The 27,046-nt window shown below is 44.6% G+C and overlaps 1 protein-coding gene across 1 annotated transcript; it reads right to left on the bottom strand.

Moving 5' to 3' along the window:
* Nucleotides 1-375: 375 nt before the first annotated feature.
* LOC147962204 (uncharacterized) lies at nucleotides 376-25,240 on the bottom strand. Its single transcript, XM_087534087.1, has 4 exons — nucleotides 25,132-25,240; nucleotides 24,800-25,090; nucleotides 2,420-2,840; nucleotides 376-2,296 (listed from the first exon to the last, which is right to left on the bottom strand). The coding sequence occupies exons 1-4, from the start codon at nucleotides 25,238-25,240 to the stop codon at nucleotides 376-378; spliced, it is 2,742 nt and encodes a 913-aa protein (XP_087390213.1).
* Between the last annotated feature and the right edge of the window lie 1,806 nt (nucleotides 25,241-27,046).

Here is a 27,046-nt window from a genome sequence, read left to right as displayed (position 1 = left end):
AACCCAGCCCGGACGGTGGTCTAAACATGAACGATAAACTCCATATGGTCGTTCCTGATTTGCAACCATTGTAATCGTTATCTTATGTGTGCTCACGTACGTACCATGTAACCGAGCGTCTCTTTTATCATTCACTCGCGATGTGTGTGATGGACAGGGCCGTCTCCAGAAATTTGGGGGCCCGGGACGAAAATCAAAATAGGGCCCTATTTTTTAAAACCATATATAACTGAAGAACTAATGCAAATAAAGCATACTCTCACATAATTATTTAACTTCAAATATATCTTATTGTTGCAATATTTAGGAAATATATCAAATACTAACAGTAAAATAGTAAATATGGTACTAAAGGAATACGCTTATAAACTGACCTCATTTTCTACCAAAAAGCAGCATTCTTCGAGTATTTCTTGATATGAAATCTTCGATCAAATCTTCATAATTAATCTTCTCCAAGACATTATTTTCAAGTGCTATTGTTTCCAATCCATTCAGTCTTTCTTGTGTCATTGTAGAACGCAAGTAGGATTTCAACAACTTGAGTTTAGAAAAGCTCCTTTCCGCAGATGCAACTGTCACAGGAATGGTTAACAAAATTCTGTATGCGATAACAGCATTAGGATAGATTAAGGAACGCTTCTTCAAAAAGTTCAGAATATCAAGTGGGCCCATAGATTTCTGAAGTGAGCCCTGCAGAAAAAGTAGCTCGCTACACAATTCAAGTCCATCAATATCTTTATGTTCTCCACTCTTAAGTGCATCTTCAAGATTAACACACGCAGCCAATAAACTCTTGTCATCCAAGGATCGCAACCTATCTGAAGTAAACAAGAAACCAAATATTTTTTCATACCCCTCATACTGTTCAAATCTCGTGTTAAGTGAAACTATAGCTTGATCAACAATATGCAGAAAATAATTGACCCTAAATGACTCCTCTGCTGATTGTGAAACAATAGATGGATCATCTGCACCCTCACCAAATTGCCTTTTTCTCTTGATTTTACGCTTGGTGCGGAACTCTGGATTAATATCCATCTCCTTTGCAATTTCTTTTGCAGCTTCCAATGCTTTTGAAAAGCCAGATTCTCTATACTTAGTGAAGAAAGAAATCAAGCCCTTTATAGACTCAATAGCAATATCAATAAGCATATCCTTTGACTGCAACTCTTTGCTGATCAAACTAACAGCTGATAATATTTCATACCATATTATTATTGACACTAAGAATTCAAAGTCACAAAGATTATTTTCTGCCAATGATTGAGCTTCACTACTTGTCGATGGATCTTTATCAATTTCAGCCACTTGTAGTAGAGCCTCCCTTATTTCTGGTAGTTGAATCCTTATAGCCTTAACACTATCAACACGACTCTCCCACCTAGTAGATGACAATGACTTGAGAGTCACTCCTGATATGTTATTTTTGAGAATTTGCCATCTTTTAGTAGAGTTAGCAAATGTTGTGTAGATGCGTTGGATAACTCCAAAAAAATCTGATGCTTTACGACAAGACTTTGCCATATCACATATTGTCAAATTCAGACTATGACAACCACAAGCTGAATAAAAAGCTCTCCGATTTATTTTCAAGACTTTACTTTGTACCCCTTTATGTATTCCCTTCATATTTGACCCATTATCATATCCTTGCCCTCTCAGATTGTCAATATCAAGGTCAAGAGTTTTCAATTCATTTTTTAGAGCATCAAACAATCCTTGCCCAGTGGTATCATTCACATCCAAAAAACCTAAGAATGATTCTTCAATGCAAAAAGAACCTGAAGATGCATCAACATACCTAATTATCAAAGACATCTGCTCTTGGTGGCTTGCATCGGGAGTACAGTCAAGTAAAACGGAGAAGTACTTTGCTTCTTTTACCTTCTTAACGATTTCAGACCTGATTGCAGCAGCGAGCAAATTTATTAGTTCATTCTGGATGGAAGGACCGAGATAATGATCACGGATTTTATCACTTGTGATGCGGTCAACATGTTTTTTTATAACTGGGTCAAATTCTGCCAACATTTGAACCAGTCCTAAGAAATTTCCATTACTATCTTGGTACACCTTACTATTACTGCCACGAAATGCTATATTATGTTCCGCAAGAAATTTCACAATCATAAGAATCCCGAGCAAAACTTTTCTCCAATGCTCCCTTTCCTTTTCAAGTTCTTGCTGAGCAACTTTATCAATTGTTTGATTCTTCTCCAACCTGAGGCGCAAATCATACCAACTACTCATATTTGTGACATGTTCTCTACCATTTTCATGCTCTTTGAGTCTACTGATAAGATGATGCCAGTCACTGAAGCCATCATTTGCTAACTGACCTCTCACATGTCCCTTCCTTAATAATTTGCAACAAAAACAAAATACTTTGTCAAGCTCTTTGCTGTACACAAGCCACTCTCTATCACACTTTTCTCCATTTGAGAGAACTCTAGTGTACGCTAGTGCAGAAAACCTTCTACCAAATTTGTCTGTAGGACCATGCTCAATAGAAAAGTCTCTTTTAGGACCTTTTTGCACCAAAATATCAATCATTGTAGGATCAAGTGCATCCCATGTTCTTGGATCAAATATATCAGGTTGAACAGAATTATTTGTGTTATCAGCAATATTAGCATCATCACCTTCAGCAGCAATATTAGCACCTTCATCGACATGATTAGAATCATCACCTTCACCAGCAATATTAGCACCTTCATCAACATGATTAGAATCATCACCTTCGTCAACATTGTTAATATCATCACTTTCATCAGTTTCACCAATGTGAGCCTCAGCCTCTTCTGGATCACCACCAGGTGCATCATCAATATCAGCATCTACAGTTTGGTTTTCAGAATTGGGTTGAGGTTCTTTCACAACAAATTTATCGAGAGCGCCCTTTTATTTTCGAGTATCTTCTTTTACTTTTTGTTTCTTCTTTCGCTTTGAAGCACCAGAATCATACTTCCTTCCTGGCTGCATGACTCTTTCTGTTTAATAAGACAAACATATCTGAATCAATTCAAACTCTGAGAATTATAGCTATAAGAAAATACAAAAGGACTTCACCCAGATGTAAGATTTTGAATTTTTCCTTTAACAAAAAAGTAGCCTACAGCCTACTGTCTACACTGACGAAATAAATTAGGGCTTGGACGCTTTGTCTACAACTACAAGAACCAGTGCCTGTCTGCCTGACAAGAATCAAGAACTTACCCTAGCAAGGGAAGGGATCAAGGGATTATGTGCGCTGGGGCGTGGCCGGTCGGCGGCCGCGTATCGCGTACACGGCGTTGCCCCCTGCCTGCTCGATGCGTCTGTCGCTCAGTCGCCGTCGACCCCTGCTGCCCTCTCGACTGCGTGTGATCGAATCGGCCAATCGGGACGGGAGTTACGGAAGCAAAACGGGCTGCAGGAGCTACGTGCGTTCGTGCCTGGGATCGCTAGAATGGGCTACCTGAGATTGCGTTGGTTGGGCCTTATACATATTACTTGCTGGATTGGGGGCCCCCAAAATTTTGGGGCCCTGTGCGGTCGGCCAATTTGGCCTTCCTCATCAACGGGGCTGGTGATGGATTGTGTTGGATTACAAATGGGCTTTGACCCAAATAACAAAATAATCCTTGGTTAATCTATAAGGTTCATTTAGGTGCATGTCAAATGATGAGAAGTTTAGTACCATACTGCTACTGTAGTAAAAGTGAGACCCATTTATAAAGGCTGCTCTACCATTTGCCATTGGAATTTGGAAGCTTGGGAAGAGGAATGGTACACATGCGCTCCTCCGCCGCCCGTCACGACGCGCGAGCCAAGTCTCATTTTTGCCCGCCAGAAATGGTTAATTAATTATGGATTAATTAACGAGCCGCTAACGGAAGTTATGATTCGTTCATTCCCTATTTGCTCGTACATGCGCTAGCCTTGTATGTTGTGTTTATTGATGTTTCAGTTCTATGTACTTGATGTAGGGTGAAATCCTAGGGGCCGATCTTTCACGAAATGGAGGGAATCCCACCAAGAACACGAGGGAAATCACAAAAGGAACACTCAAGAACACGTTGAAAGGATCGATATGGTTGACTAGAGGGGGGGGGGGGTGAATAGGCAACTACCAATTTTTACTTTTCTTTACCAAATTAAACTTTGCATCAAGGTAGGTTGTCTAGATGTGCAACTAGGTGAGCAACCTATATGATGCAATAACAACAAGCATACAAGCAAGCAAGGGAAGAAACACTAAAGAGCTTGCCCAAGTAAAGGTAAGAGATAACCAAGAGTGGATCCGGTGAAGACGAGGATGTGTTACCGAAGTTCCTTTCTTTTGAGGGGAAGTACATCTCCGCTGGAGCGGTGTGGAGGCACAATGCTCCCCAAGAAGCCACTAGGGCCACCGTATTCTCCTCACGCCCTCACACAATGCGAGATGCCGTGATCCCACTATTGGTGCCCTTGAAGGCGGCGACCGAACCTTTACAAACAAGGTTGGGGCAATCTCCACAACTTAATCGGAGGCGCCCAACAAGACCACGAAGCTTCACCACAATGGACTATGGCTCCGTGGTGACCTCAACCGTCTAGGGTGCTCAAACACCCAAGAGTAACAAGATCCGCTAGGGATGAGTGGGGGAATCGAAACTCCCTTGGTGGAAGTGTAGATCGGGGCCTTCTCAACCACTCCCGAGCAAATCAACAAGTTTGATTGGCTAGAGAGATAGATCGGGCGAAAATGGAGCTTGAGCAATAAATGGAGCTTGGGGGAGGAAGAGGTAGGTCAAAGAGAAGAAGGGGACTCCCTTTTATAGTGGGGGCAACAATCCAACCGTTGCCCCCACCAACCAGCCCCGCACAGGGCGGTACTACCGCTGAGAGGGGGCGGTACTACCGCTAGGACAGCGGTACTGCCGCGCCAGCCAGCGGTACTGCCGCGCTGAGGAGACTAGTAGGGAAAGGACCCAAATGCGGTACTACCGCAGTGGTAGGGGCGGTACTACCGCTCCTGGAACGGTACTACCGCCTCTACAACCGTAACTAGTGCTGCAAAACCCGACACAAGAAAAAGACCTCTCGAATCGAGGCGGTAGGAGCCAGACTGCCCAGCGGTACTACGGCAGCGGGGTCACGGGCGGTACTACCGCTGCGGAGCGGTACTACCGCTTGTGACCCTTCGGCCGTACTACTGCCGGAGTGCGGTACTACCACTGGGGCGCGCGCGCGCGAGAGAGAGGATCTCTCAAACATGCCGAGGACAAGGCGGAGGTGCCAGGCACCCCAGCGGTACTACTGCTGTGGAGCCACGGGCGGTACTACCGCTGTGGAGCGGTACTGCCGGTTGGCTCCTCAGCGGTACTACCGCTGGGTTGCGCGGTACTACCGCTTGGACCCAGACAGGACAAGGAAGAGAGGAGAGATCTCTTCAATGGAATGGAGATGCTCGGAGGGTGAGAAGCTGATGTGTACGTGATGATTCCACCCATGCAATACCCCAGCGGACCCCCTCTTGATAGTACGGTGCCCTCTACGCAACTAGTCCACCGAGAAAGAAACGAAAGAGCTACACCGTCTTGAAATACACTCCGAGGGGAAGAAAGCGTCTCGTGCCAGGGGAGAATCTGTGAATTATTAAAAGCACAAGATTAGTCCGCAAACATGTTGTCATCAATCACCAAAACTACCTTGAGAGAGATATGCCATAACAATCTCCCCATTTTTGGTGGATTGATGACAACTAGGGATTTGCGCAAGGAAAAGAAATAAAACGAAGAAAACTAAGAACTACAAAATATAGACGGGCTCCCCCAGAATGTGTGCACCAAGATATGGCACGACACACACATTCGGATCAACACTCCCCCTATATTTTATAGTCCAACAATACTAAGCACAAGATATATGAGAGAAGAGAATAAACAGGACAATCATGCATCTCATAATACACTACAGTACTCTGAATAGACATAAGTAATAAGGTAGCGATAGGGAGCATATGTCTCACACCATATGTCTAGAACTTAGGTCTCACACCAAACCAAACCAAATAAAGACACCGAGAGAACACACAAGAAACCACAAGACGACTCAAAGCTCGGCAAACAAACACAAATCCCAGTCTCTCCCCCTTTGGCAGCGAGACACCAAAAAGGGCAAAGAGTGACGCTATGACTCCAGGTGATGGGAGGAAGACAATCTCGAACATCACATCTCTGCATCTTCATCGTGGGTCGAAAACTGCTCGGCATCGGAGTCGGTCCAATGGCAATTCTGATGAATCCAGTCCTCCTCTTTAGTGATCTGACCCTCAGACCCACTGGCAACTGTTGCTCCCAACTGATGCATGAGCTCCTTGTGGCGCGTCCTGGCATGCTTCTCCGCCACATGAGTCATGTACTGACCATGAGACTCTATGTAGAAAAGCTTCTTCATCTTGCGCTTAAGCTTCTGTGCCCACGATGGTTCTGTACTAGAGGGGCAAAAATCCTCCTCATGATCATCAGTAGCAGCCCCACCCTTGGTCCCCATGGCAGTAGCAGCAGCAGACGGATCCCCCATGGCAGTAGCTGCAGACGGACCCCCTGTGGCAGCAGTAGCAGATGGACCCCCTGTGTGAGGCGCTGTCCAATTGTCCTTCTTCCTCAGACGCTTGATCTCATGAGAAACCAAGTCTCCAGTTTCTAGCAACACTCTGGGATAAGTCTGTGCCCAGGCCCTCTCAATGAGCCTCATGATGAATGGACCATATATAGGGCACTTGCGCTCAGACACGGCAGAGAGAAGTTCAGACCACATGACATGAGAGATATCCAGGCTCCCTCCAGTGCTTGCTTCCTTCTCATGCTGACAGAAAAGGAGCATGTCCACGAGGTAAGAGTGGACCATATCCAGATTCCCGATCCGAGGGAAGAGAGTCTCACGGAAGATGCGATGAAGAATGTCCAGATACGGAGACAGCTCATAGGTCTTCTTCTCAGTTACTGGGTGAACTTTCACAGTGCAGTAGGGCCAAAGGGCTTGCTTGTGGGTGGACGTAGCATTGCGGTGAGGGCGGGTCCTTCTCCATAGCATCAGTGTCAATGGAGCCAACATCAACAAAAAGATTCTTCTTGTCCTTGATCACATCAAAGTAGATGGCAAACTGAAAACGGTTCCAGAATGGGCGGTTGACCAAAGTGGGTTCTTGGTCCACCGCATAGGGGTTGCGGCGACGCTTCTCCCAAAATTCCTTGTTGGTCACCTCAGTCACAGTCTTCCCCTTTGGCTTGTTTGCGGATCACTTTGATTGCTGAAGAGGTGGAGGAACACTTGCAGATGCACTTGCTGGAGGTGGTTGGGTGCTCGAGGAACCACCGGCTGGCTCTGAGGTGCGGTAGCGTTTTGATGTAGCACGCCCGGGGTTGATACCGCGACCTTGCTGCTCGGAATGGTCATCACCTGGAGCCAAACACAAGAACACGCAAAACAACCAGAAAGAAGGAGCATAAGCCAACAAACACAACAAAAATGATCAAGGTAAGGCAGGAAAATGATGGAACTTGGCATGCAGCGGTAGTACCGTGACATGCCCGCGATAGTACCGCCCCAAGCGGTAGTACCGCCCCAAAGGGAGCGGTAGTACCGCTCGAGGTCAAGCGGTAGTACCGCTCCAATGAGAGCGGTAGTACTGCTCGAGGCGGAGAAACTGCAGTTTCCAACAGCACGTGGTGGTGAAATAGCGGTTTCCTACTACCGTGGTCAGATCTGGCACTACCGCCCTACCAAATTCAAAAATAATCCTACCAAACTCTAATCGAGATAGTCTAGTTACCTTCTCCAACCAACTCAAGCCTAGATTTAGCCAAAAATCTAGAGATGGAACCACCATTGCCCCTAAGAAACAAGATCTGAAAACGAGACAAAAGGAAAGAAGGAACGGGGGCAATACCGGCATCCATGGCAAGAGAACGAGGTGGGGATCGACTCCACCAAAGGAAATGGAGAGGGACGCCCCGGACACGGAGATCCGCCGGAGCCCTCCCGCGGCGAGTGGAGGCTCGAGAGAGGAAGAGAAAAGAGGGGGCAAAGTGAATGGGTATTGGGGAGAAGAAACCTCCCCCTGCCCCGACTTAACCCCCTGGTCCCGTCCCTCAGCAGTAGTACCATGCTGGGGGCGGTAGTACCGCTTACGAGCGGTAGTACCGCGCACCACCAGCGGTAGTACTGCCCAGCATGCAATGGCAACTAAACAAACACGGATCTTGCTCGACGAAACGACAAAAACGGCAAGAGAAAGAGCACACCAACAAACGACCAAGACCCACCTCTTCAAAAGAGGGCGGTGGCCGAGGCCACCTATGTTTGAGTCAAAAGGTATGGCGCCGCGAAGATTTTAACCTTGGGCCCATGACCAAAACTCATCTTTGAAGCACAAGTACCATAAACAATGGCTAAAGTGAAAGACTTGATCAATTTATGCATAATGGGGGGAGGGAGAGTTCATTGAGAGAACAACACTCCCCCTATGTCCATGCCTACACCTAAACTAGACAACAAAATGAGCGTGGTGGGGTGTGCAAGGGTTCATGCCACATTGCTCGAATCAATGATATTTAGCTCATGGCTTAACTCGCGAAATCTTGCTTCATCTAAGGGCTTCGTGAAAATATCTGCAAGCTTGTCATGAGTGTTGACATAGTTGAGCTCGATCTCTCCTCACCTAATGTGATCCTAGATGAAGTGATACCGAATCTCAATATGCTTCGTCTTGAAGTGTTGCACCGGGTTGAGAGAGATCTTGATGGCACTTTCATTGTCACACCAAAGAGGCACTTTGTCACAAGTGACACCGTAATCCTTTAAAGTTTGCCTCATCCATAGGAGCTGTGCACAACAACTACCGGCGGCAACATACTCCGCCTCAGTGGACGAGAGAGACACACAACTTTGCTTTTTGGAAGACCAACTTACCAAAGAGCAACCAAGGAATTGGCACCCTCCGGAAGTGGACTTCCTATCCACTTTGTCTCCCGCCCAATCGGAATCCGAGTACCCTACAAGCTTGAAGTTTGATCCTCTTGGGTACCATAAGCCAAAGTTTGGGGTATGAGCCAAATATCGAAAGATTCGTTTGACCACCACATAGTGACTTTCCTTAGGTGTGTCTTGAAACCATGCACAAATTCCCACACTCAACATGATGTCCGGTTTAGATGCACAAAGGTAAAGCAAGGATCCAATCATGGAACGATATACCTTTTGATCCACCACTTTACCATTGGGATCTAAGTCAAGTTGGCACTTGGTGGGCATTGGAGTGGAGGCCGGCTTGACGTCACTTAGCTTGAATCTCTTGAGCATGTCTTGAGTGTATTTGGATTGATTGATGAAGGTTCCTTCTCTTCTTTGCTTCACTTCGAACCCTAGAAAGAACTTCAACTCTCCCATGGAGGACATCTTGAACTTTGAGGTCATGAGAGCGGCAAATTCCTCATTGAAAGCTTTGTTAGGAGAACCAAAGATAATATCATCAACATATAATTGGCACACAAACAACTCCCCTTTGACCTTCTTAGTAAAAAGAGTGGGGTCGATTAGCCCAACTTCAAAACCATGGTCTTGTAGCAACTCGGTAAGGTGGTCATACCACGCACGTGGGGATTGTTTAAGGCCATAGAGTGCCTTATCAAGTTGATACACATGATCGGGAAAGTAGGGATCCTCGAACCCGGGGGGTTGCTTGACGTAAACCAATTCATTAATAGGACCATTAAGAAAAGCACTCTTCACATCCATTTGTTGTAACTTAAAGTTATGATGAGAAGCATATGCAATCAACATGCGAATGGATTCAAGACGAGCAACGGGAGCAAAGGTTTCACCGCTCTTTGCCCTTTTTGGCGTCTCGCTGCCAAAGGGGGAGAGAGTGGGATTTGTGTTTGTTTGCCGAGCTTTGAGTCGTCTTGTGGTTTCTTGTGTGTTCTCTCGGTGTCGTTGTCACTTCTTATTGTCAAGATCTTTGCATTGTGTTGACATTGTGCTTCATTTGCAAAGTCAATGACGGTTTGTTGGGTCTCGCACTTCCTCTTGAAGAAATACACCCACGTGTACCTTGAGTAGTCATCCACAATCACCAAGCAATACTTCCTACCTCCAAGACTATCGAAGGATGGGGGCCCAAAGAGATCCATGTGAAGGAGCTCCAAGGGCCTCTTTGAATAAATGATAGTCGTGGGAGGGTGAGCCTTCTCATGTAGCTTTCCTTCGATACAGGCACTGCAAGCACGATCTTTAGCAAAACTAACATTCGTTAGTCCACGGACATGGTCCCCCTTGAGGAGACTTTGCAAAGATCTCATATTGACAGGGGCTAAACGGCGATGCCAGAGCCATCCCACATCAACTTTAGCCATTAGGCATGTCGCGGTCTTAGTGGGTCGCTCCGAAAAGTTAATCACATATAGACCGTTCTCGACATGCCCAACAAAAGCTACTTTAAGAGTCTTGCTCCACAAGAGGGCCACCGTATCGATATCAAAGAACGTGGCAAAGCCCATGATTGCAAGTTGACGAACGGAAAGTAAATTGTATGCAAGGGACTCAACAAGCATGACCTTCTCGATCGTGAGATCATGAGAGATGACCACCTTGCCAAGTCCCAATACCTTAGAAGATGAGGCGTCACCCCACTCGACATTGATGGGCATAGATGGAACTTTGTGCACGTCCACCACCAAGTCCTTGCTTCCGGTCATATGATTTGTAGCTCCGCTATCGAGCAACCATGATCCACCACCGGAAGCAAACACCTACAAGAGATCAATGCTTGGTTTTAGGTACCCATTTTCTAATGGGTCCTTTGATGTTAGTAACAAGGGTCTTAGGAACCCAATTATGCCATTCAATGTACTCATGAAGAGAACCAACAAATTTGGCATAAACATGCCCATCACTAGCACGGCATAACACATAAGAAGGGTTAAAAACGCCGGCTTTGTTGAGAGGGGTGACATTGCCCTTCTTGACATTGTTCTTCTTCTTCTCCTCGGGGGCACTCTCTCCCTCCCTCACAAAGGTTTGCATGAGGGGAGGAGGTCGTTTGGTCTTGTCATTCTTCTTCTTCTTCTTGGAGTCGGGCACGTACCCAACCCCTTCCTTGGCCACACCTCCCTTTTGGTTGATCAAGAGATCGTTGAGGTTCTTCTTGCCTTGTATGCAAGTCGCAAGACCTCTCTCAAGTTGCTCCTTCAACTTTGCATTTTCCTCAACAAGATGTATATGCTCACAACACGGGTTAGTAGCATTTGCATTATCAATTAAAACCATATGAGGAAAAGTTGCTTTCTCCTTAGTTAGCTTCACTTGGAGTTGATCATGAGACTCCTTGAGACTAGCGTGAATACCCTTCAAGGCCTTGTGGGCCTTGTCAAGTATATCAAACTCTTCTTTGAGTCTAGCAAGATCAACCCCGAGTTTGGCCTTCTCGGAATTTAGCACACGTGAAACAATGAGGACATGATCATAATCTTTCTTTAACTTAGCATGATCAACGTTGTGTGACTCCTCAAGAGCCAAACGAAGACCACGCTCTTCCTCAAGAGCATTGGAAAGATCTGAAATCTCATCGACATAGTCACGACTCTGCCCTTCCATCTTAGAGATGGTGTCTTCGTGAGCCTCGATCATGTCATTGGCTTCACCAAGTTGTTCCAAGAGAGCAACAAAGTGCTTCTTGGATTTTCCCTTGAGTTTGCCCATAAAGGCCTCAAACTCGTTAGCCTCCACATTAGCTCCCTCAAGTTCATTAATGCTATCCGTCGGAGAAGGATGATGAATGATGGTAGTTTTGATATTGGAGGTTACCTTGTTGGTGGCTTTAGCCATGAGGCACTTGGCGGTGATGCTCTCATTGGGTGAGTCGAAGAGAGACACCCGTGAAGTCGTCGCAATGGCAACGGAGGCCATGGAAACCAACTCATCATCTTCATCATCGTCATCATCCTCATTGTACTCTTCCTGTACAACCAATGCCTTGGGAGGAGTCTTCTTGGTGAAGTTGTTCTTGTTGGGCAACGACTTGGCCTTGTCCTTTCGGATGAGCTTGCCACCGTTGTCTTCCCTCTTCTCATACGGGCATTCCGCAACAAAATGACTCACATTGCCGCAATTGTAGCACGTCCTTACACGTTGCTTGCCCCTCGTGCCACTCGAGTTGTTTTTGCTAAAGTTTGGCCTCGAGTTTTTCTTGCTCCAAAATTGCCTTGAAGTAAGTGCCATGTGTTCATGATATGCATACTTCGTATCTTCGGGGTTGCTCTCCTCTTCCTCCTCTTCTTCTTTAACGGTGAGCTTGGCCTTCAATGAAAGGTTAGGCTTCTTTGCCCGTTGAGACCGGAGCACCGCATTGTCGGCGGTCTTGTCCAAAATGTTCATGGCCACAAACTCATCCAACACTTCGCTTGAGGTCAAAGTGTGGAAGTCCGGTCTTTGACGAATGAACGAGGACATGGCCTTGTGATAGGGCATCATTGCCTTGAGGAATTTGCGCTTGATCCAATTGTCATCCGTGTCCTTGCTCCCGTGATCTCGTAGTGAGACCGCGAGTTTGGTTACTCTCCGATAAAGCTCACGAGGTTCTTCATCTTCTTTCATTGCAAACTCATCGGCATCATCTTGTACCACTTCGTAGTTGGAGCGTTGAATATTTGTGCTTCCCCGATAGAGAGAGACAACACAATGCCATGCATCTTTGGCCAAGGTGAAGGGACGAAGATGAGGTAGGTCTTCGGGTGGAATTGCATCTTGAATGATGAAGAGAGCATTCTCATTGAATTGATTGTCCGTGGCTTCTCGAGGAGTGAAGTTGCTTGGATCATGTGGATAGAAACCTTCTTCAATGATTCTCCAAAGGTTAGTGTTCACATGATTTAAATGACATTTAAAGCGGTAAACCCAAGAATCAAAATCCTCATTTTTCACAATCTTAAGGGGAGGACCGGCATGATTCAAATGAGTGGAAGGAACCGGTCCACCATAAACAAGTGGTGGTTCCACATGGGCAAAGATGTCGGTGCCATTTTTACCACTAGAAGAAGGAGCCTTTTCACTACTAGCTTCCCCCTTGTCGGGGATAGCATCCGTCACCTTGTTGGCGGGGTCACCCACTTTCAACGGTGCGGTGGATAGTTTAAGCCCCTCAAGAAATTTAGTAAACATGCTTTCAACTTCGGTCGTCATGGAGGTTTTCAATGTCTCCAAGGCCACATTGAACTCTTCACGAGAGACCGAGGTTCCCCCATCTCCCGTAGACGAGACCGAATTCACACCAGAGTGTTCCTCCACACTGTCTACGGTATCAACCATACTCTTTGGACGGTAAAGTCCTTAATAAAGAGACGAGGCTCTGATACCAATTGAAAGGATTGATATGGTTGACTAGAGGGGGGGGGGGTGAATAGGCAACTACCAATTTTTACTTTTCTTTACCAAATTAAAATTCGCATCAAGGTAGGTTGTCTAGATGTGCAACTAGGTGAGCAACCTATATGATGCAATAACAACAAGCATACAAGCAAGCAAGGGAAGAAACACTAAAGAGCTTGCACAAGTAAAGGTAAGAGATAACCAAGAGTGGATCCGGTGAAGACGAGGATGTGTTACCGAAGTTCCTTTCTTTTGAGGGGAAGTACATCTCCGCTGGAGCGGTGTGGAGGCACAATGCTCCCCAAGAAGCCACTAGGGCTACCGTATTCTCCTCACGCCCTCACACAATGCGAGATGCCGTGATCCCACTATTGGTGCCCTTGAAGGCGGCGACCGAACCTTTACAAACAAGGTTGGGGCAATCTCCACAACTTAATCGGAGGCTCCCAACAAGACCACGAAGCTTCACCACAATGGACTATGGCTCCGTGGTGACCTCAATCGTCTAGGGTGCTCAGACACCCAAGAGTAACAAGATCAGCTAGGGATGAGTGGGGAATCGAAACTCCCTTGGTGGAAGTGTATATCGGGGCCTTCTCAACCACTCCCGAGCAAATCAACAAGTTCGATTGGCTAGAGAGATAGATCGGGTGAAAATGGAGCTTGGAGCATTTAATGGAGCCTGAGCAATAAATGAAGCTTGGGGGAGGAAGAGGTAGGTCAAAGAGAAGAAGGGGACTCCCTTTTATAGTTGGGGCAACAATCCAACCGTTGCCCCCCACCAACCAGCCCCGCACAGGGCGATACTACCACTGAGAGGGGGCGGTACTACCGCCAGGACAGCGGTACTGCCGTGCCAGCCAGCGGTACAGCCGCGCTGAGGAGACTAGTTGGGAAAGGACCCAAATGCGGTACTACCGTGGTGGTAGGGGCGGTACTACCGCTCCTGGAACGGTACTACCGCCTCCACAACCATAACTAGTGCCGCAAAACCCGACACAAGAAAAAGACCTCTCGAATTGAGGCGGTAGGAGCCAGACTGCCCAGCGGTACTACGGCAGCGGGGTCACAGGCGGTACTACCACTGCGGAGCGGTACTGCCGCTTGTGACCCTTCGGCCGTACTACCGCCGGAGTGCGGTACTACCGCTGGGGCGCGCGCGCGAGAGAGAGGATCTCTCAAACATGCCGAGGACAAGGCGGAGGTGCCAGGCACCCCAGCGGTACTACTGCTGTGGAGCCACGGGCGGTACTACCGCTGTGGAGCGGTACTGCCGCTTGGCTCCTCAGCGGTACTACCGCTGGGTTGCGCGGTACTACCGCTTGGACCCAGACAGGACAAGGAAGAGAGGAGAGATCTCTTCAATGGAATGAAGATGCTCGGAGGGTGAGAAGCTGATGTGTACGTGATGATTCCACCCATGCAATACCCCAGCGGACCCCCTCTTGATAGTATGGTGCCCTCTACGCAAGTAGTCCACCGAGAAAGAAACGAAAGAGCTACACCGTCTTGAAATACACTCCGAGGGGAAGAAAGCGTCTCGTGCCAGGGGAGAATCTGTGAATTATTCAAAGCACAAGATTAGTCCGCAAACATGTTGTCATCAATCACCAAAACTACCTTGAGAGAGATATGCCGTAACACACGTCCAATCACACATCCACTAGACAATCAAACACACAAGATCCACAAGGGTACATGAACAACAAAGAGAAAGATACAAGGTAGAGTTCATCCCAATCCTTGGAGGAGTTGAGGTCTTGAATTCTAGAAGGATCTTCCCTAGATGGGGTCTTGAATCTACTAGGGATCTTCTCACAAGGAGGTCTTGATCTCCATGGGAGTGGTCTATCTCTCTCTCTATCTCTCTCTCAAGAGGAGGAGGTAGGAGCAAAGGTCACATACAAATGAGCTATCATGTTTGCTCCCCTAGAAAGGAGAAGGGGGAGTTCTATTTATAGTGTAAGCCACGAAGGGTAAGTGGGAGAGGGATACAAGGCCAAAGGCCCAGCTCTGCATTGGCAAGCGTCAGACTTCTGAGGGACATCAGTCGTCCGGTCGCTCGCGAGCTTCGATCGTCCGGAGGGCGTCAGACTTCTGACGTTTCTTCTTTGGACTAGTGGCACAGGATGTCCGGTTGGCGTCGGTCATCCGTTAGCTAGGACTCGTCGGACGTCTGGTGGTCGTCGGTCGTCTGGCCATTGTAGGACTCGTCAGTGGTAGCTCTTCTAGCCATCTGGGATGCGTTAGGTACCAGATGTCCGGTGGACGCTGGTTGTCCGGGCGTTGTAGAGTGTTGGACGTCTGGTGGTTCTCGGTCCTCCGGCCGTTGTAGGCTCCGTAGCTCAGGCTTCTTCCGTCTTCGCTTTCACGCTTCCCTCGCGGATGGTGTAGGCGTTCCTTGGCGCTTGCACTCCTTCTCGTCGTCCATGAAGCTCCGATAATACCTATGCATGCACATGAGTGGAGTGTCAAGTAGTATACGATCCTCGAAGGGGTCAAGTGAGCACATGTAAAGGAGTTGATTCACCTTCATGTATGTGAAGTAGATGTCGTACGTGTCACTTGCCAAATGGACTATTGACATGGTGATGTCCGTAGGATGCTTCGCATCATCTCCCCCCCCCTTGAGAAAGATCTGTCCTCGGATCGAAAACTAAATCACCGTGGGAAAGAGATGGCTTCTTGTGTAGAAGTGAACGTTTACCAAGTACTCATCATCTAGTAGCTCGAAATGGGCACTCTCCAATGTCGCACCGTCTAGTGGTTCCTTCAAAAGGAGCAAGAAAAACAAACACTTGGAAAAACAAATGTGGTTACCGTGAGTGCAAAACCAAGAATTCAAGAGGTGATTCACCAATTAAGTGTCGTCAGCATGAATAGCATAAGGTACAACAAAAGATTGTGACATGGCATATAAGCATGTGAATTGAGCACAATCAAGGATATCATGGAAACAAACTTGCAAATGGGAGGTGGAGATGCTAATATGTGTGACAATAGAACAAGCATCTACCTCAAGGTCATAACAATCATGCGTAAAGCGGTCGATAAATGGTCGGTGGTAGGCATAAGAATCATTCACAACACCAAATAAAATGAAGTGTCTACACACATGGGACAAGTGCAAGACAATCCAAGCATAACGTGCATAGGGTGTAGTGAATATAGTGTGGCACTCAACACAACAGAAAGAGCAATTGTTCAACATGTGTGAGGCAATCAAGTCAATCATGTGACAAGCAATGGGACATGGCATATGTGAAGAAATGATATTGGTGCAACCAACCATATGATAGTAGCAAGTAATACAAGAATTGGATGCAACACACAAGGCATATATGTCATGAGGCATGGGAAGGTGAAAATGACAAGTCGAAGCAAGATATCTAGCATGTGCGCAATCAAGTAGTCCAAGATGACCGATAAGTCTCATGGTGCAAGGAACACAAGTAGTATGATCCGGAATATCCATGCTCAAGAAAGATGTCACCTTGAAGGCATGTCCTTGTGGATCCTTCATAATGACGAAGTGCAAGTAAATGCAGTGTAGAAGCGGGTCATGGTAGAATGTATGAGGCTCGCTCCAAGAGCTCGAATGATCAACTCAAGTGAAGTAGAAGTCGACACGAAGTCCAAGTATCCTACACATGCACACAACAAAACAAAGAACGTATGTGCATGGTAGATAAACACACCATCCATCGTGGTGGTTCTCTTCTCTTGCACATAACCATTAGTAGCAAAAGTGCATGAAGAATATGAAGCAACAATCTTAGGTGGCCTTTGTTTGGGCCACAGCTATAGATTCTCAGATTCTAGGTACCAGAAAATCCGAATCTAAAACAAACGTACAGATTTTGAACGTAGCTTTGTAGAATCGCTTCCATAAAAACAACTAGCGTACACGCCCAGCTAGAAGATGTGATTTCAGTGATTCTAGCGATTCCATAGCTGCCACTTATCCCCTTAGCAGTATACCCGATGTTTTGCCAGTTATTACACGGAAAATGCCTTTCCACCCTCGCTGACCGAACCCAACTGGAAATCAGTGCCTTCCACAATCGCTTCCTCCCTGTTTCTTTTCGAGCGCATGCATGAGCCCACGAGAGAGAATGGGGAACTAGGGTTTCGGTCGCCGAGACCTTCGCCAGCCTCGTGTGCATGACGGTGGGTAGATCTGGGCACCTCCCCCCAACATACTCTGGCCATGAGGTCCTCTATGCCGCCGTCCCATAGCTCCGCCTGAGCTGTGCCACCCCTGACCTCCGCCTCCCGTGCCGCTCCTGATCTCGACCTGCACCGCTCGGCCGAGCTCTCCCTGCACCAGATCGGTGGCTCGACTGCACTGCACTACAGGTCAACCTTGGCCCTGCCTCCACGCCTGACCTCAAGCTTGGCTCCAGCGGTGACACCCACAAGGTCACCTCATTTGTGTATTCGAGGGTGTTGAAGACATTTCTCAACACTTCTGATTTTTCTAGAGTGGGGCAAAGAAACAGGCTGCTTTAGATTCTCATAATTTGCAGCTGTAGCTGATTCTTAGAATCCAAGCCAAAGCAGATTTTCAAGAATCCATAGTTGTAACAAAGGGGGCCTTAACGTTCATGGCACTAAGCATATGGTGCAAAGAAGGAAGACAAGTATGCTACACAAGAAATATGTCGAAATCTCCAAACGTATGGGAGAAAGCTATGGGGCAATCTCATTAGCAAGGTTAAATGCATCATTGCGCTCAATACATGGCAAATCATCTAGCATAAGAGAGGAAACATATGGATATATATGAGAAGAAGCAATATGAATCATGTGCAAAGCATGGTAATGGTTGTCATCAACCGCATGAAATGAGCAAGTATGAATCATGGGTGATGCAACATAAGCAAGCATAGAAATCAAGTCATGTAAACTAGTGGAGCGAAGATGCAACACACTAGAGGAAATCATGGCAATCATGTCATGTGAGCAAATAGTATGCATAGCCAATGTACGTGACATATCGCAAGCACAAGCACAAAGCAAGATCATAGTATCATCATAGGAATGGGTCACAAAGGAAAAATGGCAAGAATGAGCAATATCTCCACCAAGCTTGCAGATACACATACAAGTGGTAGAATCAATCATCATGTGTAATATTCATAGGAATGAGCATATCATGCAAAGTGAACATGGAAAGATGGGCATAGAATATGTAATGGACAATAACCCATAACCATGTGAGGTCCATGTAGAAGAAATGCGTGAAGTCTTTGCGCGAAGGGAACGGTGGTAAGGACAATCCACGAGATCCCAAGTCATCATTGCTCTCTAGAGCTGGTTTTATCAACTCATGAGATTGTGAGGTTGACAAGTATTCATAGGTACCTACACAACAAGTACACAAATGAAAGAAATTGTGTGTGTGGTAAATGTACACATCATCCATCATGATGTGTATGTGCACGTGTGAGTTAGCACAAGATAAGCAATGCTCAAAGAAATTTGAAGCATGGTATATGAACATGTCATCCATCATGAAACAATAGTTGTTATGTATGACACGATGGGGACACAAATTGAGCATACTAGTATATGGCACATCAATATCATGTTCATTCATGGGGAGCATATTGTGCACACAATTATTGGGACCATGCAATGGAGGGGATGGATCAAAATCTCCTAAAATGTATGAGGAAACTATGGGGGTCTCTTCATGAGCAATATCAGACACATCATATGGAGAAAATGGACAACATCCAAAACAATGCATATCCGAAGCTAGGTGGTCATGGCATGGCATATGATTGAAATGATGCAAAGGGGTCATATCAATATCATCGCAAGAAAAACAAATGCCAACAACCATGGGCTTGTCATCTATGTCATATGTGCAAATTGGGTTGATGTTAATGGCATGTGCATAGTCACTACGATGAGATTACAAATATGACATATGGTTGATCTCATGCATAGCATATGACAAGTCAAGCGAATTGTCTAACATGATGTGACCTAGAGAATTGTCACAAGAAATCCTATGTAACATGGCATCACAGCTAATAGACTCCTCATGGAAATCATCAAACTCATCATAAATGGGTAAATTATCACATGGGGAAGTCACACTAGCATGAAGCATGGTAATAGGTTGATCAACATCAGAAAGCAATCAATGTTAAGAATGTCCACTAGTTGGACTAGAGCATCACGTTCACCTACGTTACCTTTTTCACTCCACTCAAGTGGTGTATGTGAGGTGAGAAAGACCAAGTGGTGGTCAATATCATCATCTTTATGGAACCATGTGGGGGGTGCATCATATGCCACCATGGCCATCGTCTTGTCCAAAGGAAGGATGAAGTCGTCGTGGGTCGCCGCGTCATCATATATGGGACCTAGCACCATATGAGAAGACAGAATAGAGGTAGAGGTTAAGTCGTTAGAGTTCAAAATGTCCTCACATGACCTATCAACTATCACACGCTCTCTATGTGGTGGTTCACTCACTCCCTCAAAGTTGGTGCACTCGAAGTCACATATGGTGGAGTCACTCATCTCACTCAAGTGGTGGGAGTTGTGGCTTTCCTCACATGGGAATTCAGGCAACTCATCATATATATATATATATACATATATAAACACTATTCTGATCACGGGTTCAGAATAATATTCTGATCACAACCTGACCCGCCCCGCTAGTAGTACGTTGAACTTCCCTGTGAACTAGGTTGAACTTCTGCCAACATTGCCCAAATGGGGCTTGCGATATACTGTTGGAAAGCTATGGACCCCAATATCATGACCCAACTTAAATTTTTGGCAAAATATAAGCTGTTTAAGAGCAGTTTTGAAAATCATTTTTTCTTCGCACAAAAAACGTGAATCATATTTTCGATCGCATTTCTAAACCGTTTATTGGAATAAGGCATATAATATGGCGTTGGAAAGCTGCTGCAAAACCGCTCCTTCCACATGTTGAAAGTTTTCTCTAATTCCCTACGATTAAAGAGTAATTTGAAAAAACGTAAAATTTCGTAAACCGAACAACTGAGTTCGTTTTTTGATGTCATTTCTAAACGGCTAATCCAATGGAGTCATATGATACGGCGTTGGAAAGCATATGAAAATGCCCTACTTTTTCATCTTGAAAGTTTTTTTTTTCTAATTTTGAATGGTTTAAGAGTAATTTAGAAAATGGTCCAAGTCCTACCGAGTTCATATTTTCGAGCTAATTTTTTAACCGTGCGTCCGAATGCAGCAAATGATATGGCGTTGGAAAGCTTGAAAAAATGCGAAACTTTTGGTATGTATTGTTTCTTCCAATTCTTTACGGTTTTAAGTCAGTTTTGAAAATGGCCAGAAACATATTTTCGCCATAATTTCTACAAACTTTATCGGAATGTGGCAAATAATATACCGCTGAAAAGCTACGAAAAATGCGAAACTTTTTCATGTTGATGATTTTCTCTGATTCCTAGCCGTTTTCAAGTAATTTCGAAAACGGCGGGATCATGTGTTCTGCCTTTATCGCGAAATAGATTCTTCAAAAATGCACCGCGTGAAGAACCTGAACTTCTCGGCGCGTGTACCTGAACTTCACTCTGTTTTTCACGTGATTTTTTTGCTCGTAGGTCTCCATCCACTGCTCATAACTCCATCCACTCACCGGAATTGAGCAAGTGATATACCAGTGGAAAGCTGCTGTAAGCACATAACTTTCCCGTGTTGATTGTTTTTTCATACTCGTGATGATTTTAAAAGTTTTTCATTTGAAATTCATTCAGCGTAGTAGTTAAACTTCATACTATTTTCATGTTGGACTTCTGTGACGTATTTTCATTTGTAATTTTCTCATCCATTCGTCAGTGTTACACAAATGATATTCTTGTTGTACAAACCTCTCTCAGAATAATTTTTTTAACTTTCTCCGATGGAGTACTTGAACTTATAACGACAACAAATTTAGCCTTTGCATTTTTATTCCTTTTTAATACAAATGCACACCATGTAGAATGTGAACTTCTAGTTGTTTATCAACCTGAACTTCTCTCGGTTACGTGAAAATATCTAAGTTTTTTATAAATATTAATCTAAATTTCTTAATCCTTTTTTTGTGAATTTTGAAGCGCTCCATTTTTTAAAGTTGAACTTCTTGTTATTTTATTTTTGAACTTCTTGCTTCCATTGTTTCATAACGAGGGAAATTTGAGTTTTCTTTAATCATCGAACTTCTGCATCTTTTTAATATGGACTTCCTGGTTTTATTTCTTAATCTTTTAATGAAATTTTGAAGCGCTCTATTTTTAAAAGTTGAACTTTTTGTTTCCATTTTTAATAACGAGGAAAATCTGAGTTTTCTATAATCATCGAACTTCTCCATCTTTTTAATTTGGACTTCCTGGTTTTATTTCTTAATCTTTTTTATGAAATTTTGAAGCGCTCTATTTTAAAAAGTTGAACTTCTTGTTATTTAATTTTGAACTTCTTGTTTCCATTATTTAATAACGAGGAAAATCTGAGTTTTCTATAATCATCGAACTTCTCCATCTTTTTAATTTGGACTTCCTAGTTTTATTCTTAATATTTTTATGAAATTTTGAAGCGCTCTATTTTTAAAAGTTGAACTTCTTGTTATTTTATTTTTGAACTTCTTGTTTCCATTCTTTAGTAACGAGAAAAATCTGAGTTTTCTATAATCATCGAACTTCTCCATCTTTTTAATATGGACTTCCTGGTTTTATTTCTGAATCTTTTTTTTTCAATTTGAACTTCATGGTTGATTCTTCAATACTAAGGGACATTTGAGTATTTTAATAACGGTAAAATCTTAGTTTCTAAATAGACATCGAACCACTTCGTTATTTTCGTTTGCACTTCTAGTTTTTTTAGAAATGGGGAAAATCTACTTTTAATCTTTTTTTAGTTGTTCCTTTTCTTAATTTGTACTTCTTCGTTTTATACTTCAGTATCGCGAAAAATCTGAGTTTTTCATAATTTTTGGAGTTCTCTTTTATTTTAATTTGAACTTCTTAGTCCTATTCTTAGAAAAATATGTTTTTAAATAAGCATCAAACATTTTATTAAAAATTAAACTTCATACTTTCATTTTCCAAGAAACGAAAGGAATTTGAGTTTTCCTATATCCATCGAACTTCTCCTTTTTTAATTTGAACTTCTTCATTTTATTTTTTTGTAACAAGGAAAATCTAAGTTTTGTCATAAATATGGAACTTCTCTATTTTTGTAATTTGGACTTCTTGATTTATTTCTTTTAGTAAAGACAATATCTTAGTTTTGTAATAAATATTGAATTGTCCATAATTTCAATTTCAACTTCTAGAGTTTTTAAATTTTAGAAACAATGAAAGTACTTTTTATGATTTTTGAACTTCTCTATTTTTAAAATTTGAACTTCTTGGTTTTATTTATGAAGCGAAAAAACTGAATTATTTATTAAAATCAAACTACTTTATTAGTTTAACTCGAACTTCTTAGTTCTTTCACAAAATGCGTAGACTACATTCCCCCTTTCATTAATTTTTATTTTTGCGTTGGATAACAAAGAGAACATTATTTGTTAGTGTTTTGAAGTGATTTTTCTAGAATTAAATTTTGTTTTGCACTCTTTTCAAATTTGTTTGTCACTTGAAGTTCTAAAAAATCGCAACTCTCCGATGTTTTACCTTGCATGTTTATTTTTTATTTGAATTTGCTGAGATAACAGACCCGACCTTCTCAAACACAACATTTTGACGTTCACAAAAAATATATTAAAGCAAAAAAATTTACCTACAGAGCATGTAAAATTTTCACCACGTTTTCATGAATAGTCAAAGCTACATCATCGGATCTGGATTTCAGAGCAAATGTTTTATGAAAAAATAAGAATACAAAATAACAAGGGAGATCTACCTGAAGGAATCAGTGTTGAGGTGGAGTGAGGGAACTAGATGCAACTAAGAAAAAAGTGAATTATTGAATGGTGATGAAGACCATCTCAAGAAAAAATCAGTAGTGGCAGCAACAACCACTGAATAATCCATCAACTCCCCATAAAGTTGTTGTAGGTTGTGTACATGTACATATATAATTTTCTTTACACATGACGGTAGCATTTGCGACTATCATATTTGTAGGCAATATGGTTTTGAGTCTAAGGGAGGCCACCTCAAGAATACAGAAATTGTGAGATCGCATCCATCTCCCTGCCTCTGGTGAACTTCTTCCTGCCTCCGTGGTGACCTTCTCCCTGCATCTGTGGTGAACTTCTTCATCGATCTGTTCTGTTGGAGTTTTTGGTCTTTTTTTTCTCTGACGGACATTGAAATATGTTAGTAATTTATATGCTGTCAGTACATGAACTTCTCACACGCGCTAGAACAATTATTGAGACAGTAGATAAAGAGTAGGAGTAAATTGTAGCAGCCGTCACACTGACAAAAGAGAAACACCATTAGAGAGCTGAATCGCTGTTGCACACATGTGTTAAGAGAGAGAGAAGAGCAGCTGTGTGCGTGCACAAGCGGACACATACGCAGAGAGCTGCAGCTGCACCCGCAACAACTCATGCGCACTTGCGCTCGGCATACACGCGCTAGGAGGTGGAGCATCAGCGCGTTGTGGACTGTAGCCAAGGCACAATTTGAATGGCGGCCGGGTGATGTCGTGTGTGCGGCTGCAAAGAGACTAACTGAAGAATTCCAAAGAGGCGCAGTTGCTTGCGGAGATGGGAACCGCGGGTGGAGATGGAGGCGGTTGGCCGCAGCGGCAAGCTCGGACAGAGGGAGGCACACGCGTGAGGGTGCCGCGTGGGCTGGCTGGAGTGGCGCACCGGCGAGTTGGGGGTGGAGGCGCGTCGGTGGGTTGGGCGTGGAGGCGTGCTGGGACCAAAAGATGCAGTCCTGCTGTGCTTTTTGTGGATCCTTATGCAGCCATCGGGAAGGTAAGCGGCGATGCGCTGGGCGGGGCGGCACGGATGCCGACGTGGAGACCGGATCTGGCCGGCTTCAGCCGGATCCATGCGTGGCGGTGCTCGGGGGTGACCTGCATCGGGCGGTGGCGCTCGGGGTTGGTGGCGGGGCACGCATGGTCGGTTGGGGTTCAGGGATGCGCGCGGGCGAACGGCAAAGTGCGCCGCCGACGCCGGCGGGCTGGGTGAGCCTCGCCGCGCGGGGGTCTGTGGGGCGGCCGACGAGTGCTGGTCCGTCAGGAGGATAGGGACGGTGCGTGGTGGTGGGGGGAGGCAAGTGTTTTTCTTCTTCTTACTAAGTTCGGGAGTTCGGGAACACCTCCTCGCTGCCTATATAGGGGGATCTGTGATCCAAATAGTTATTATGATCCTGGGATTAGAATAGTCTTGTCCTATATATATATTAGGCTAGTGGTAACTCGCTCTCACTCTCAATATGGTGGCACAAGTTACTCAAGTCATCGTACGTCGCCATGGTCGAAGGGAAAATCCCATTCTCAACCATCTCGTCACCATCGCCATGGATTAAGGCCGAAGATGGCACATCATCACACTCCTCCATGGCCGAATGGAAAATCCCATGCTCGATCATCTCATCACCGTCGCCGTGGATGAAGGCCGAAGATGGTACATCATCACACTCGCCTCCAATGATGGAAGCATCATCCTTCCTCGCCACCTTGTCGCTCACCTCCAAAGCATGTTCCTTGAGAGGCTCTGTAATCGTAATCATCACCGCACCATCTTGAAAAAGAGTCAAAGTAGACTCAGCATAGCAATGCCACAAAGAGGGATGGCGGTGAAGTAGAACTTGGAAGCATCGTCTTGGAGCTCGTCGGTCTTGGACATCTTGGTGGTACTATCGTCATGCTCGTTCACATGGAGCTTGGTCATCGTGAAGTGAGCTTGGGGTGAAGAAGCCTTGGCCTTCATGAAGTCTTTTTCCACCTTGAGAGCACCAATGTAGTTGTCGTAGAGGGACTTGTAGTTCTCATGCATGATAGTCTTGGAGATGTCATTGTTCAATCCCATCATGAAGTGGAACTTCATCCAAATGGGGTCGAACACCCAGCTCCTCGCAAGGCTTTCTCCATCTCCTTGAAGTACTTGTCGATGGAATTGGATCCTTGGATGGTGTTCTCCAATTGGTGTTGAATATGTTCCGTGTAGGTGGAAGGCAAAAACTCTCGTTGCATAGCTTTCTTCGTCTTGGGCCAACTCACGTCGAAGGTCTTCGAAGGTGTGTGAAGCCACCATGTCGACGCATAGTCGTGGAAGTTACTTGTGGTGCACTTCACTTGATCTTCGGAGGGTACTTGATGTAGACGTCCATCTGACGCTCCCTCTCGAGATACTCCTTGGGGTCTTGAGTCCCTTAGAAAGGAAGCTCGTGGTCGGTGTCGAGGTCGTAGTAGCTCGTGGAAGTCGCAGACTTGAGCTTGGGGAGCTTCTTATGAGCGTACTCTTGAGGTGTTTCTAGGCGAAGATGTCTGATACATCTCCAACGTATCTATAATTTTTGATTGTTCCATGCTATTATATTATCTATTTTGGATGTTTAATGGGATTTAATATGCTTATTTATATTATTTTTTGGACTAACCTATTAACAACAGGAGGAGCCACGAAACCACTTTTCCACTGTCGCAACCTTCTGTACCCGTGAGTAGTTTACCACAGACCTTCGGGTCCATAGTTATTAGCTAGATGGCTTCTTCTTTCTCTTTGATCTTCAAAACAAAGTTCTCCTCGATGTTCTTGGAGATCTATTCGATGTAATACTCTTTTGTGGTGTGTTTGCTGAGATCCAATGAATTGTGGTTTTATGAACTTGATTATCTATAAATATTATTTGGTTCTTCTCTGAATTCTTATATGCATGATTTGATATCTTCGCAAGTCTCTTCGAATTATCGGTTTAGTTTGGCCTACTAGATTGATCTTTCTTGCAATGGGAGAAGTGCTTAGCTTTGGGTTCAATCTTGCGGTGTCCTTTCCTGGTGACAGTAGGGGCAGCAAGGCACGTATTGTATTGTTGCCATCGAGGATAAAAAGATGGGGTTTATATCATATTTCTTGAGTTTGTTCCTCTACATCATGTCATCTTGCTTAAGGCGTTACTCTATTCTTATGAACTTAATACTCTAGATGCATGCTGGATAGCGTTCGATGTGTGGAGTACTCGTAGTATATGCAGAATCGTTTCGATCTACTTGACACGGACGTGATGCCTATATTCATGATCATTTCCTTAGATATCTTCATAACTATGAACTTTTCTATCAATTGCTCAGCAGTAATTTGTTCACCATCGTAATACATGCTATCATGAGAGAAGCCACTAGTGAAACCTATGGCCCCCGGGTCTTTTTCTTATTATATTGCATCGCTTTTATTATTGCATCTCGTTACTATTTTGCAATCTTTACTTTCCAATCTATACAACAAAATACCAAAAATATTTATCTTACTATCTCTATCAGATCTCACTTTCGCAAGTGATCGTGAAGGGATTGACAACCCCTTTATCGCGTTGGTTGCGAGGTTCTTGATTGTTTGTGCAGGTACTAGGTGAGTTGAGCGTTGTCTCCTACTGGATTGATACCTTGGTTCTCAAAAACTGAGGGAAATACTTACGCTACTTTGCTGCATCACCCTTCCCTCTTCAAGGGAAAACCAACGCATGCTCAAGAGGTAGCA

This window comes from Triticum urartu, chromosome 7A, assembly GCF_056163025.1.
Source record: "Triticum urartu cultivar PI428250 chromosome 7A, HENAU_Tu73, whole genome shotgun sequence".
In the NCBI taxonomy this organism is placed as follows: domain Eukaryota; kingdom Viridiplantae; phylum Streptophyta; class Magnoliopsida; order Poales; family Poaceae; genus Triticum; species Triticum urartu.
This window is presented reverse-complemented; position numbering and strand designations above follow the sequence as displayed.

Bases quoted from the DNA above. Each gene is read 5' to 3' on its own strand.
- LOC147962204 (XM_087534087.1), bottom strand. From the start codon at position 25,240: ATGACCAAGCTCCATGTGAACGAGCATGACGATAGTACCACCAAGATG. The intron at 25,091-25,131 runs GTGGCATTGCTA...CTCTTTTTCAAG, and splicing joins CTTCACCGCCATCCCTCTTT to ATGGTGCGGTGATGATTACG. The intron at 2,841-24,799 runs GTAACTTGTGCC...ACCAAACTGTAG, and splicing joins GGCGACGTACGATGACTTGA to ATGCTGATATTGATGATGCA.